The 15,026-nt window shown below is 49.2% G+C and overlaps 1 protein-coding gene across 4 annotated transcripts in view; it reads left to right on the top strand.

The window, feature by feature from the left end:
* Positions 1–15,026, top strand: part of CUX1 (cut-like homeobox 1) — a 365,653-nt gene that overhangs the window by 309,666 nt on the left and 40,961 nt on the right. Inside the window, exon 21 of one of the 4 annotated variants that reach the window (XM_012663952.1) lies at positions 14,505–14,807. The exons of the other annotated variants lie outside the window; for them this stretch is intronic. Coding sequence (XP_012519406.1) covers positions 14,505–14,807 — 303 coding nt within the window. The remainder of the gene's footprint in view (positions 1–14,504; positions 14,808–15,026) is intronic. 4 annotated transcript variants of the gene reach the window in all.

Here is a 15,026-nt window from a genome sequence, read left to right on the forward strand (position 1 = left end):
GAATGTCAGAAAGGGCAGGTGTCTGGATTCAGACACAGCCTGCCTTCCTGGCAGCTGTCATCTGGCGTGTGTGGGCTCGGGCTGCGGGGAGACCCCCAGCACTGAGGGAGCTGAGGAGGGCAAAGGGGTGAGGGAGCAGAACGCTGCAGGTGGATGCACAGGTTCGGAGACGGGGAAGATTGCGGCCTGTATGGAGCCTTCGAAAAAAGAGGAAACATTAGAAGCCCCCAATTCAGAGGCCTCTTTCTTTTTAGGAAAGTAAGTGATGGAAGAACCTCTCTGTATAGAATACTGTCGATATCGCTGCCTTAAGGCTCGAGTAAGAAGAACCGGGCAGACTGGCAGGATAGGACGGAGGCTGCCAGCTCTTGCAGGTGTCCCACCCAAAGTTGTGTTGTCCTTGGGTACTCCGCCTGCCCCATCAGCTCAAAGCACCCTTCCCCCATGGGCTGCGGGTCTCAGCACTCACATCCAAGGAGATCACAGGATGGAGGCCAGGGAGGGTGTCTGGAGTTCAGGGAAGACACCCTCATCTAAGAACCAAGGACAACAGGGGCCACAAGTTCATGAGCAGGGGAAAGAGCTCTCTCCTGGCCATGGAGCAGGCGAGGTGGGGGCGGCGTAGGCCCAGTGCACGGAGAGCAGGGACCGGTAGGAACACCCAGAGACAGCCTCAGCTGCTGCTGAATGTACCTCAGGCAAGCCAGACAGTGCAGGAGTTGTCTGGGGCCAGAGGTGGGGCCTGTGAGGCTCAGAGAACCTTCCTAGAGCTGTTAGATGGAGGGCTACAGACAGCCCAGAGCCCACAGGGCAGGGGTGAGGAGGCTCCGGACCCAAGGAATGTGAGCCCCAGAGCCAGCCAGGGACCAGGGGCAGCCCCCAGGGGTGCGGAGTCTCCCCAAGGCTCCCCCGGATGGACTCGGGTATGGAAATGGTGCTCTGTGAAGTTACATCTAATCAACTTCTATTCAAAAGATTTCAGCCTTATCTCAGCTGAGCTAAAGCAGAAAGGGGTGTGCTCGTGCCACCGCTAACCCTTCCAGAGAGACTTGAGGCAGGCTGTGCAGAGGGAAGGCCAGGCAGGTCTGTGGGTGGCCCCCAAAAGCCATAGGGAAGGAGGACGTTCTGCTTGGACGTTCCCTCAACGTGTGACTTGTCAGGATCGCTGCCTTGACCTCGATGGAACGTCCCGTCACCACCACGTGGGCCCTGCTCTTTCAGCTCTCCAAGCCCCTCCAAACATTTGTGGGATGTGGTCCTGAAAACACTGCCCTGCCATGTTAATGCATGGAGGAGGGCCTTGCACTCCTGGGGCAGCCCGGCCTGTCCCCACTCAGAGGACATTGCACCTTCAGGTCCCGAACAGGCATCCTGGGACAGCCGGCCTCCAAGCACCACGGTCCACTTGATGTTTTGTTCCAAAGCAACAAACGTCATTGTCAAGTGAGGAAAGTGCCTACGCAGTCTTCCCGCACCCCCCCACACGTCCTGGAGCCCCAGCTCCTGGCACTGTCGCTCACCTGGGAAAGACCACTCTGGCAAACTCTGTTCGTACAGCAGGATTTGTCACTGTGCCTCACCAGAGAGAGAGTGCAGAAGTAGTAGCCCAGAGTCACAGATTTATTTGACTTTTTAAAAAATATATGATTTGTAGGGTTTTTTAAGTAAGTAAAATATGCCATGGTTACAAAATGCAAGCTTTAAAAGGGTTACACTCCTTTTAAGAAATCAGTCACACCCACCCAGGGGGCTCCTGTCCCCAGCTTTTCATGCATCCTTCAGGACAGTCAACAGAGCTAGATGTTTGTTCCACAGAGGGGGGCTGTGCGGGACTCCAAGGCCCTGTGCCTTGCTTTTCTTTTTTTTTTTTTCTTTTTTTTTTTTTTTTTTTTTTCTTTTTTTTTTATTTCAGCATATTACAGGGGTACAAATGTTTAGGTTACATATATTGCCTTTGCCCCACCTGAGTCAGAGGTTCAAGCATGTCCATCCCCCAGACGGTGCGCACCACACCCATTAGGTGTGAATATACCCATCCTCTCCTCCCGCCTCCCATGTGCCTTGCTTCTCTCACTTAGCATGTATCCTGGAGACCTTCCTCCATCAGTACAAGTAGAATTTTCCCCTCTTTTTGCAGCTATGGGGAATTCTTGAACCTGGCTTATACCATGTTTTATTTAACCAACCCCTACTGAGAGATACTCGAATTGATTTTTAACAGCAAAACATAAGAAACTGTCCTGCAGTGACCAGCCATGAGCCCATATGCAGTGCAGTGGGCTCAGAGCCAGCTGCCAAGGGCCCATCCTGTCTCTGCCACTTAGTGACTGTGTGGCTTTGGGCAAGTCACTTTACCTCTGTGTGCCTCGGTTTCTTCTATAAAATGGGAAAAATAAAGTACCTACTTCCTAGGCTGTTGGGAAGTTTAAATATGTTCATGTATAAGAGCTTCCAGAACAGCAAGGCTGGCACAGATTTAGTGCTATTTAAATGCCAGCTTTTCTGTCGCCACTACTATTATATGTTGTTTTGTGTGTGCACAGGACACTGTAGAATAATAGACATGCACACACAAAACATTAGATGTCTGGCTTTAAAACAGAAGTCCAGTCGCTTGCTGACCTCTTTGGTGGTGACTGTCAAGTGCAGATGTTGCTGGGCGTTGGCGACACCATTGGTCTGATGAGGGACGACCTGTGTGTGGCTCTCAGAACTCTTGGCTTCTGTGAAATGCCATTCCATCTTTGGAAGTTCTGTCCATCAGCCATTCCTTAAAGTTGACACAAAATCTTGAGCTTCAAGAGTAAGACTACAGGTCATCACTCAGGGCTTTGGGGCAAGCTAGCATGGAACCAGGCCATCTGGGCTGGAAACGGGGTGGCTGTTGGCAAAGGTGAATGATAACACAACTGTTCTCATTCTTTTGGTGGCTTTGCCTGCACCCTCCATCCTGGTGCTCCCTACCTCCCCTTTTGGAGAAGCCCAGGCAGGCACAGCCAGGCCTGTGGACACATCTCCTTTCTCTCCCCATGAGGCTTTCCTTGGAAAACAGAATTTACAGCACACTGGGCATTCAGTACAAGAGGCTAAAGTAGGTCATAGGGGCAAGTGAGGACTGCGGTTTTCAGTGGTTCAGTTCCAGACAAGGAATGAAGAAGCTTAAAAGCCTAGAAATCCTCAGGTGATTTTAGAAAGGTATGGGAATAAAATGACAGAACTGATGTGTGTTGGCAGAGGTGTCTACAGGAGCAAGTGCCAGGGCCCTAAGGACCTGGTCCCCAGGTCCCTGGAACCACACTCAAGGCAAGGCCACACTTCAAAACAAGGGACAAAATTGGCTTCAGATTATAAATAGACAAATATCAAAAAAAAGATCCATGACAAAACAAACAATTGGTAGAAAAACAGACACCTTGGTTACCTTGGGATCTGTCCCATGTGTTTCACCAGGGACCTAGGCAGGGGAAGGGGAGGGACAATCAACAAGTCAGTGGTGGACTTGTTGGACTTGAGTTTATGAAGTTTGGCCGTGGACAAGTCATAATCCATCTTGCCTAGGATGGAGGGTCCATCCTTCTTTGAAACCTCTTCCAGTCTAAATTCAATGAACGCAGTGGCCTGAGGTCCTTCCCTCGCGACAGGGCAGCCCCACCATACAGCTGTCATGGCCTCCCTCGCCAGTGCCCCAACCCCAGCCCCACGCAGACTGGCTCCTGGGCCATGCTCAGCTGCCCACAAGGAGGAAGGAGGGGAGTCCCTCCTGGCACTGTCCTGCATAGCACAGGAGCCAGCCAGGAGGCTTCCATCACTGGCTTCATCTTGATTTCGTCTTTTGCTCTTCCCTTTGGAACCGGGCTCCTAAATATAGCCAGAGTCTGAATTGGCAGAGGTCGGGTTTGTCCTTTACAGGAAGGCCAAAATTAGTCTGTCATTTGGCACCTAAATAAAGCAGCCAAACTGCCTTTGTACCAGCTTTGCAATTAGGAGGGGCTGAAGTTGCAACAGTTTATTTGATAAGGAAATGTTTATGGAAGCTGAAGCAGCACCTCTGAACCCAAAATGCTGAGGAGAGAGGGCACACGGGCCCAGAGGGACATTCCCGAGTCACTGTCAGACCTCGTTCCTGAGTTAAGGTCGGTTTTGTTTCACATGGTTTAAAAATACCTCATGAATTTGGAAAAAAGGATCAATACTCCACAGAAATAGCACTCTGAGAGAACAGTAGTGGTTACTCTGATTTTTTGCAGGAAAAGAAAAATCTGTCCAGAGTGCCTGGAGCTGGGTTAGCAGAGGGACTCCCCGGGGGCAGCAGAGAGATGTTCTAATCAATTACCACATCATAACACTGATGTATGATAATTACCGAGTGTTTCTCCTGAGATAGTGCAGCATTTGGCTGGGATGCAGTTCCTTCATGGTCCACTGCCTGATTAATATGCAAATAATAGGCTGATTGCATGATGAATGCAGAAAATGAGTTCTCTGATAACGTGAGCACTGAAGCGGGAAGATGATAAATTACTTTTACTGACTGTCCTACATTAAGTACCCTTTCTCAACAATTTCATCACAAATTAAGTAAAGCAGTGTGGAGAGATTAGGAGGATGTGTAAAATAATGTACCTTAATGGCTTTTGTAATACCGTCTCGTATAACGAAAATGTCACTTGGTCCCACTCGGCGTGGCCCCAGGCCCTCGTGGGGCCAGAGGAGTTCACTAACCTGCGCGTCCGGTGCGAGGCAGGAAGCAGCCCTCCACACCACTGGCTGCAGTCAGCCACGGATTCTCGAAGGAACATTCCGTCACAGCCCAAACGTCACCACTCGCACACCAGGCTGACTGGCAGCATCATCGAGAAGGGACAGGCTGCTCTCAGGACAGGCACAGATGGATACTTCCAAGCCTGCTGCCCACCACGCACCTGGGGGACAGGAGTGTTTCTGAGCTACAGGCCTACAAGACTCAGAAAGAAAACAACATTTAAGACCACCATGTAGCTCCTCCAACTCTCAGAAATCTGGGAAAATTAATTCCATCATCAGAACAGCGGTGTGAGCTGCCTGGTGGAGAGTGGCTTGGTGAGGGATGGGCAGGTTTGCCCAAAGCCAGAAATGAACCCTGGAGAAAAAGAGAGGACGCACACACACTCACACACGCACACTCACGCAGTGATTAATCTTTGATTACAGCAAAGCAATTTAACTAGAGGGTTTGTTTTTTCCCATCTCGGTATTATATATTTAGACTGTTTGTATGACATACATTTTCTCTTAATGCACAGGGACGCATTGATAAGTGTTCATACGCACAGCTGGCTCGGTAATAAGGTTATTGAAGGTAATTTGAAAGCATTATTTCTAAATCAGTGTGGAGCTGGAGAAAAGCTGGAGCAGGGCAAGCACTGTGCCCCTGAAGCGGGGCCAACTGTGTCACACAGCGTCACTTCAGTCTTGCCAGACTGTGAGTTCACTACAAAAATTGAATTGTAATTTAAGCAGGGTTTTTAATTTTTAATATCTCCAAGCTCTGCTTTTGATGTGCATATTTCCTTAAGAGCTTATAAAAGATACACAAGAAAAATGAGCCCTGAGGGAAAGCAGACTTATGCTCCGAGTCCCTGGCAAGGTCCCCTCCCGGCCCACGGGTGGGCTCTAGCCCACCACAGGACCATGTCACCTCTGCGGCTTCTCCTCATGCGTCTCCAGTCAACACAGGATTTCTAAGGTCGCTTTCCCCAGTGTGGTTTCCCAGCTTAGGGAGAAGGAAAGAGTGTGAAGAACCATCCCAGGTGGGAGGGAGGTTCTGGGTCACACACACAGGCGGTGTCTCATTAGACCAACTGAGCAAGCTGACTCCCTGGCGGTGGCAGTGAGCATCTCTCGCTCCCCTGGGCTGTGGCCAGGCCACGGGGAGGACCAACCTGCCTGCATGGCCAGAGACTGCCTGACCCTGGGCCACATCCCCCCGAGAGCTGCTCCCCACAGCGTTCCTTGTCCAGGCGAGTGGCCTACCCACCTCAGGGATCCTGAGCCAGCCTGGCAGACCGCCTTTGGCTCCCCACTCCCACGAGCACACAGCTCTGTACCTGCTGAGCACCCCGTCTTCAGGCAGGTGTCCCCTCGCTCAGGCCAGCTCCGTCTTTCCACAGTGCACATCTGACTGGTCACTCTGCCACCCAGCCTCCCTCGGGTTCAAGTCCCACTTGCTTAGTCCGTGACCCAGCCTGTCTTCAGACTCTTCTTTCTCCACCTCCTCTCGTGCAGATGCCCCCCCAGGTCCACCCTCGTCCAGTCTCATCCCAGCTCTGGAGTGATAGGTGCTGTGAGCACCCACTGCCCCAGGCTCTTTGTTACGGTGCCCTTCTTACTGAGGTCGGTCTGCCCCTTTGGCTGCAAGTTCTGGGAGCACAGGAGCTGCCTTGCTCACATCTGGACCCCCCAGGGGGAAGAAGGCTTCCTTATTCCCTGAAAGGCACAGGCCCCATCTTCAAGTAGCTGAGAAATCATGTTTGGGCAGGTAAGACATAAACAGCACAAGTTAGATAACCTTGATTTTACTAAACAAGTTTTCTTTGTCAATAAATAATTTTGGCTCCTATGTCATTGTAACAGTAACTTAGGCAGAGTTAAGAAAATAAATTGTTTACACATACCCCCACCCCCCAGCACCTACTAGGTGCCAGGGACTTTTAGCTCCTCCTGTCTTATTCTTACTTCAGTCCTGGCAGAGGGGGTGAGAGAGAGAGATCATTGCTCTTCCATTTTATAGAAGAAACTAGTGCCGACAGGAGGACAGAGGTCCCACCCAGCCCACCCCCAGTTCCTGGCCTGACCTTCCCACTCCCAACCCTTTCTCAAGTTACTCCTTTATGCAATTGAAAAAAAAAGTGATTGTTAGGTTTGCTGCTGACATCTTCAGTGATTTAAGGCAATCTGGGGCTGGGGAGGGATGTGCTGCTGCTCAGTGCCACCGTGTGGGAGAAGACCTCAGGAGTTGGACCTGCGCGCTTTCCCGCTGTGTAGACGCAGGCACTCACCTTCTTGGAGAGAAGGCCATTTTGCAGTGTGGCCCCTTTGGGTGCGTTTCTGATATTCCTTAGTATGTTGCTAGAATGCACTTGTTTCCTTCTCAGTAGGAAAACAGCACAGTAAGGGGGTGTGGGAAGCTCCTGAGTGTCTCTGTGACATCTATTAAATATTAAGTAGCCACATGTTTTGTGTCAAGTTTCTGCTAATTGGTCAAAATATTAAATACCACTAATACTCAAGAAAACTCCACGTTTTTATGTTGCCCATGTCTAAGGGTGACACGGGACTAGAGGAATATGGTAGCGCTCCGACAAGGGCTGTGAGTGTCTACTGCTCAAGTCAGAGCCCAAGGCTTGGGAAACCGACAAGCCCGTCGGCACCACCACTGTCGAGGAAGGACTTGGTCAGAAATTTCAGAGCTGGTCATGCAAACGGGTCTCGTGTCACTGTGTGGTACAGGCCTCACCAACGTGTGATTAAGATACAAGAGGTCAGATTAGCGCTGCTGTTCACCTTTGATGCACAGAAGCTCATTCTATCTAAACAGACTCTCTAGCTGTAACCGCCAGGTGGCAGGTCTCTTCAGAGCACAGGGTGAGCACTCGACTGAGTCCCCATGATCAGGGCAGGTTTGGTGTCCACATCAGGATCTGTCCATCTGAACTCGGCTGGGAAGCATTCTGGACTGTTGGGGTCACCATGTTGTGGTTTCTGAAGCTGTCAGTACCATAAGCTGGAAAGGCCCTCAGGCTGGGCAGGGTCCTTCCGGGCCACTAGGGCTCCTGCTGGACCTAGGATGCCTGCCCTGCACACCCAAGAGCTTGCTACCCATCCTCACACCCTGCGCCGCTCACCACTGCGCCAAGGCCCCATCCTTCCCCCAGGCGTCCTCACTCATTCACACTTAAATGTGCCAGGCCACAACCACTCCCTTCTCCCTGCTAACCTTCTTCCTTTCTCCCGCCTTTCCATACCCGTCTGTCTTTATAGGCACTTGGAATTTCCTGGCTTGGCATGGGCTCAAAGCCTAAACTATGGACATAATGAAAAGTGGTGCATCAGACCAGCCGCCAGTTAAATAATGTTTGGGTTCTTGTCAGAATGTCACGGAGTACCCTGTCATTTTGTTTCAGCAACTTGTCCTTCTGAACGTACAGTTCGCCTTATGGCATGCCAGCAGTAAAAATGTCACTTACAATAATTACTTTTTGGTGAAAATGCTTGCTGACTTCCTACCTTCAAGCTGTTTTTTACACAGTGGGGAGATAATAAGAAATGACTTTATCCTGACTGCTCAAATGAACACTAAATGGAATTTGGGTTATTATTACTGCAGATAGAGAGCTGGGTATGGAAATTTAAACAGTGGATCGGATAAACTGCAGAGAGGTTTGTCTCTGAAAATTATGGCGGGTGCGCGTTTCCAATTGGCTTCTATTGAAAACTTAAGGCAGCTGTTGTTTGCCTGCTGTTTTTGGAATATAATATTTTTCATAATCCTTTTATAGTTCCTGAATGCCTTCTGTATCTCAGAGGGCCTTGAGTCACTGTCTCTGCTTTCTGTAGCTTACTAACCAAGCTCCTCTTCTGCAAGATTCAACGCCTTGCAAAAAAATTAATTCACATAGACCACTTTTTAAATGTAACACCTTACTATTGCTGTCAAAACTGGATGGATGGGACTGGGTAGGGGCTTTTCAAATATGCAAATTACCTGTTTTCAATTGTCTCAGTCCTGTAAGCCGCAGACTCCTTGAAAGCAAGGTTTTGTCTAATTTCTCCCTGATCCCCAAGGCCTGGCAGAGTACATGACAGAGTAGGTACTTCAAACATGTGTGAGTGAATGAATGAATGAAGGCAGGTTGTGACCCAGACCCCCTGTGGGTGTGGGCAGGTGGCAGGACGGATAGAAGCATCGAGGCTTTCCACTCCTGACCTGCTTCCGATCCATGTCCCATCCATGTGACTTTGGCCAAGCCGAGTTGCCTGTCTGAGCCTCAGTTTCCTCGATGGAGAATGTGGGGTTATGTTCCCACCGCAGGGCTGTGAGGAGCGAATGAAACCATGTGTAAACACCCTCAGCACACTGCCCCATTCATACGTGGTATGAAATGTGTTTTGGTTCCCTTCCCTAGTCCCACGAGTGGATTGGCTTTTCTGTGACTCGTGGTTGTTTTTGAGATTTGTGTGCTGACAGGCGGGTGGTAGAGAAGCCGTGTCCTGGAAGGCAAGGCCCAGTCACTCCCACCTCCAGCAGACACTCCTGCTGTGGGGTGCGGGCACCACTGACTGTACCGAGGGTTTCTAGAACTGGACCATCCAGCTATTGCACCATATCTTCTGTCAAATGAGGGAAGTGACTGTGTCTATTTCACATTGGGAGGTGGCTGTGGGGTTGAATTTGTTCCTCCTGTACGCCTTCACACGGTGCCTGCACACAGTCAGTGCACGATGAGTGTCAGTCTAAACAGTGACTACTCTTACGAATGGCAAGGGTGGTGGGCTTTCTTCCCATGGTCTTCCTCCTCGCCCCACCATGCCCTGCTGCCACATGCCCCTCCGTGAGCGGCTCACCGGGCACCCATCACCCAGGCCTCTCCCCTTCTTCTGCCTGCCCCTCCGTCCCCTAAACTGCTCTCGAACCTGCATCTCTCTCCACGCCTGCCTCCCACTCTTCCAGCCCTCCAGCTCTCACCACCTTACTGTGTGTTCTCAAGTTCCTTCTCTGTGCTGAAGCAACAGTGAACTTACATACTTTCTTACTTTTTAATATTAGGTCAACAATATTCCAAACATAAAGAAAACTCTAGAATAATGTAGTAAACACCCACCTACCCATCACCCAACTTTAGCCTTAACTTCTGGTCATAATTTAATCCTATATTTTTAAAAGAAATAAGACATTAAAGATAGAGTTGAAGCCCCCTCCCTAATTTTATTCCTCCTAGGAAATAGACTGCTGTCTACCTTAGATTTGCTTTTTATCATTCCTGTGCGTGGTGACATACCCTCACTACTTACGTGAGTAGCCACACGCCATGTGTAGTGTGTGCAAGCTTTCACGCTTTATGCAAACGTCATGCTCTGTTTCTGGTCTGCATCTTGCTTTGGGGACTCCTCATTAGGCCTCTGATGTGGACACATGCGGCTGCAGTTCTTACATTCTCTCTGCTGTCTGTAGCATAACAGTGTACCATATGAGCATGCCACAGTCTCCTGGTGATGGACACTGTTTCCAGTTTTTTGCTATTTCAGACAAGGCCTCAATAAACCCTCCATGCCCACTTCAAGTCTGCAAAAGAGAAGCAATGCTAGGTGCAGGGCAGCCCCATCTTGGAGCAGACCTTTCCCTGGCTCCCATTGCACTGGGATTAAAACAGACACCAGACATGGCCAATTCCAAGGCCCTGCACCACCCAGCCACTAGGGCCTCGCTCACTACACTGAGTTCCATTCGTGCCTCAAACCCACCAGCTATCCCAGGTTCAATACCTCCAAAACATCTGGAATAATCTACCTCCCTTCTCACCATCCCTACTCCTCCTAACTGACCTGGCTAATTCCTGTTCATGTCTGAAATGTCCCTCTTCCAGGACATCTCTCTCATCCCTAAGCAGATGTCCCTGTGCCCCTGCTGTGTACCCCCATCTGTCTCCCACCAGAGTATCCATCAGCCTGTAGGTACTTGCTGTTTCATAGCTGTCTTCCCTGCTAGCTGCGAGGTCCAGGTGGCAGGACCACCTCTGATCTGTTCTCTGCCATGTTCCCAGTGGCCTAATGACATGGCCTTCATTCATTCTTTCCACTAGCGCTTTTTTCCTAAGTTTTTACTGAAGTATAAGTCACATGTAGTAAAATTCACTCTTCACTCAGAACTGTTCTGTGAATCTTCCCAGTCAAGATATAGAATAATTCCATTGTCCCCCAACTATTCCCTCATGTCCCTTTGTAGTCACTTCTGCCCCTCCCCCTTAGCACCCCTGGTCTGGTTTTTGTCCCTATAGTTTTACCTTTTCTGGAATGTCATCCAAATGCATCACACAGGATGCAGCCCTTTGAGTCACACCAGTGTCTCCATCATGTGCTGGGCACTATGTGGAAGAGCCAGCCGTCAATCCCAAGGTGTACGTTGCACGTAGGTCTTCAGAGAAACAAATATATTTCAGTACAATTTAGTAACTACTCTTTAAAAAAAAAAAATACCTAAAATTCAGATGGTGTTTACTTAGCACCAACTTTGTGGCAGCTTCCTTCCTCACGACAACCCTGTCTGCAGTTTGCAGATGAGGTCACTAGTGTTGTAAGAAGTGAAGAATCAGGCCGGGCACGGTGGCTCACGCCTGTAACCCTAGCTCTCTGGGAGGCCGAGGCGGGCGGATTGTTTGAGCTCAGGAGTTTGAAACCAGCCTGAGCAAGAGCGAGACCCCGTCTCTACTAAAAATAGAAAGAAATTAATCGGACAACTAAAAATATATAGAAAAAATTAGCCAGGCATGGTGGCACATGCCTGTAGTCCCAGCTACTCAAGAGGCTGAGGCAGTAGGATGGCTTGAGCCCAGGAGTTTGAGGTTGCTGCGAGCTAGGATGACACCACGGCACTCTAGCCCGGGCAAAAGAGTGAGAATCTGTCTCAGAAAAAAAAAAAAAGTGAAGAATCATATTCAAGTTAACACAGCTGGCTAGTAGCGCGAGCCCCTGTCCCCAAGTTCAGTACCTTCACGCCATGCTCAGGACTCCTTCTTTTTTTATTATTATTTTTAATTACATAGAAGGGAGCAAAGCCTTGTTCTTTGAAAGAGTATTATTTTAATCAGAGAGCTCCATTTGCTAATTTTTGGAAAAGAAAAAGCAATGTTTCTTCTCTGTTGACCACCTTTCTTGTTCTGTCAAGACAGTGAGTCATGTGGGCAACCAACTGTCCCCCTGCAAGGATGGTACCCCCCACCCTGGCCACCCCAACAAGGCTGTTGTGCTAACAGGTTTGGTTTTGTTGTGCTGGCCCTGCCGCTGGGGCTGTGGTGCTTCCTGGAAATAGCTGTCTAAGGAATGACTTTCTTTCCAACACGATGTTCTGAGCATGTGGATTCATGGTGTCTCCACCGGGTCCCATTTGCTGTTGCGTCTGTCCATGCCTGTCCAAAAAACGTGGGCCTGATCCTGCTTTCTGAGACCTGAGACCACAGGCACATCTATCTGTGCATGCGTGTGTCTGCTGGTGAGGAAATTGTCTCCAGGAAGAGTGCTCGGCCTCCAGTTGTTCTCCACATTTCAGACTCAGGCTGAGAGTGGAGAAGCAGATACGAGGCAGCTCCAGGAACTTGCTGCAGTGTGTCACTTCCACATGCCTGTACGTTTTGGGGCCCAGACAGGGTTTTGCTCTCAGGGGTTCTGCCTTTGTCTGTAGTCAGGGTCGAGAATGCAGAGGGACACTGGTAATGGGTGGTGAGCGCCTCTGTTTAGTTGTTGCAGGGGTTCATTGTGGCAAAAACATGTGAGTGGCTCACAGAGAATGCCTGGAAGAAAGAACTGCACAGCCGCTCAGTTTCTGGGCAAGATCTGCCTCCACTGACACTCAGAACAAAACAGGGAGGCGCTACAGCAGCCTGTGCCGTGCGGTTTATTAGCCAGGCAGCCATGATTTTGACCTTGCTGTGGGTTAAAGGACACAAACCTGAGAAGAAATCTGTTTATCATGGGGGCAATTCATGCCATCCTTGACAGTATACAGTGAGCAAGATGGATGATCTGCCAAATTGGTCCCTCGCATGGGTGAATCAGGGCGAATTTACAGTACAATCCTTTTGCTGCTTCGGATACAAAAATAACATTTGCTGGGTTTTACATCCAGTTGTATGGTGACCTGGGGGTGAGCAGAGAGAAGAAATCCGATTTGTAGGATTCGTATTGCCTTAAAGATTTATATAGACCACTTCTGCCTTTTATGTCTGTCTCTTTTACATCTTTCACAAACCAGTTTGAGTTCTTTTTTTTAACCTGATTTCCTGGGTTGAGGACACAGCTTTATGTGATGGTGGAACTTTGTACCAGTTCAGGACAATAAACAGGTTTATCACTTGAATTGCCATCATTTTATTTGGGGTTTTGCTGCTTCTGGGTATTAATACAAGATACTCCTTATATTTGGAATACATTGTCAATAGATTGTCATCCTGGATATAAAATGTTACATGGTAAATTGAAATTAAGTTCCTACTCGGTGTTACATTCTCTTTATAGTCAGGTAACAAGTATTTTGGGGTACCTACTACATGTGCTGACATTGAGTGACCCCTGCTAGGGAGAAGCGGCAAGAGGAAGACCCTGCCCTGCCCTCTGTGACATGCACAGGAGCCCACATGACGTGGCACTGTGGGGTCTTACCATATGTCGGCCTCGGTGGGATGGGGGAGAGAGATTGTGACAAGACACTGAGCTGGACCAAAGGCAGATTTTGCCTTGTGGGTAGGACCTCGGTACTAAGTCACTTCACACTTTACTCCTGGACAGTCTTACTCTGTATTTAGACATTTCAAAATGGCCAAAGTCTTTATTCCAGATGTTTCCAAACTGGGATCAAGCCTATCTTGTCAGGTTTTATGGGTGCTGCTAGCAGAGAGGCCAGAAGGGACTCACCAACGGAGCACGGGGTAGCATTTCCCACTGGGCAACTGCAGTGACACCAGCCAGGCAGAGGCCCTTCTTAAGAAAGAGAGTGTAGACCCCTGTTTGTCCACATTGACTCAATTGCTTCTGGTGTTGGTTACAGCGTGGTGTAGACAAACAAAGAGCTTGGTTTTCAGAAGCAAGTAGTTCAGCGCAGAACTCTACAATGGATGAGCCAGAGAGTAGAGCAGGTGCTCTGCCTCTGTTTGGTTCCCTCCGTCTTCCTCTAGAGTTGGGTGCTGTGGAGCCCTCTGGGAGTCATAGTAAAAACCAACCTGGGATCCTGAGACCCAGCCCTGGGCCAGCAGCTGGGGCCTTAGGTTTCCCTTTAAGAGTCTTCATAACTGTAGTGACCACACATCATGGGCAGCCCTCGTTTAAAATAACCTGTCCATTCTTTTTGTTCTGGAAAATATGGACAAAATAACCTCTTTTAAGTTATAATCTAGCCAAGGTACTCCTGAATTAGAGAATTACAGGGTTTCATTAGAAGAAATCATGACAGTGATAACACTGATGATTAATATGACAGATATTTTTTAGCAGAATGCCCCTATATTAAGCCTTCAGAAACCTCTCATTTAAATCCCTAGTTTTTCTTGTATTGATGTTATTTTTGTGTTTTAATACAGAAAATTAGAGGTTACTCTCAGTCAAAAAACTATAGAACAATTCATTAAGATCCATAGAATACCATACTGTATATTCCTTGTACAGAGCATTTAATTAGTATTTCGTAGATAAGGAGAGTCGATGTACATGGTGCAAGACAACTATTTTCAGGCACGGTTTTTCATGTGCTTTAATTACAGAAAGCACTCCAAAGACCTCCGCCAGCTGCAGCCCTGCCCCCGAGTCCCCGATGAGTTCCAGCGAGTCAGTGAAGAGTCTGACTGAGCTGGTCCAGCAGCCCTGTCCCCCCATCGACACCAGTAAGGATGGGAAGCCGCCAGAACCCAGCGACCCGCCAGCACCAGACTCCCAGCCTGCAACCCCACTGCCTCTCTCGGGACACTCAGCCCTCAGCATCCAAGAACTGGTAGCCATGTCTCCAGAGCTGGACACCTACGGCATAACCAAGAGGGTTAAGGAGGTGCTGACAGACAACAACCTCGGTAGGTACTTGTCTCAAATGCCGTCGGAAGGCAGCAAGGTGCTTCCTGTTTGAGTTCTCAGGAACAGCAGGCAAAGGGACTTGGGCTGAGCCAGCCAAAGGGTTTAAACTTTTATAAGCTGCTGCTAAGAACAGGAGACATTCCATAGCCACGAACACTGAGGGACCCATAGGGTGCTCGGATTCTGCAGTCAGCCCCTGCTCCTCCCCCACTGAGCCC

The sequence above is a fragment of the Propithecus coquereli genome, unplaced genomic scaffold (genome assembly GCF_000956105.1).
Source record: "Propithecus coquereli isolate 6110/MARCELLA unplaced genomic scaffold, Pcoq_1.0 Scaffold840, whole genome shotgun sequence".
NCBI lineage: Eukaryota > Metazoa > Chordata > Mammalia > Primates > Indriidae > Propithecus > Propithecus coquereli.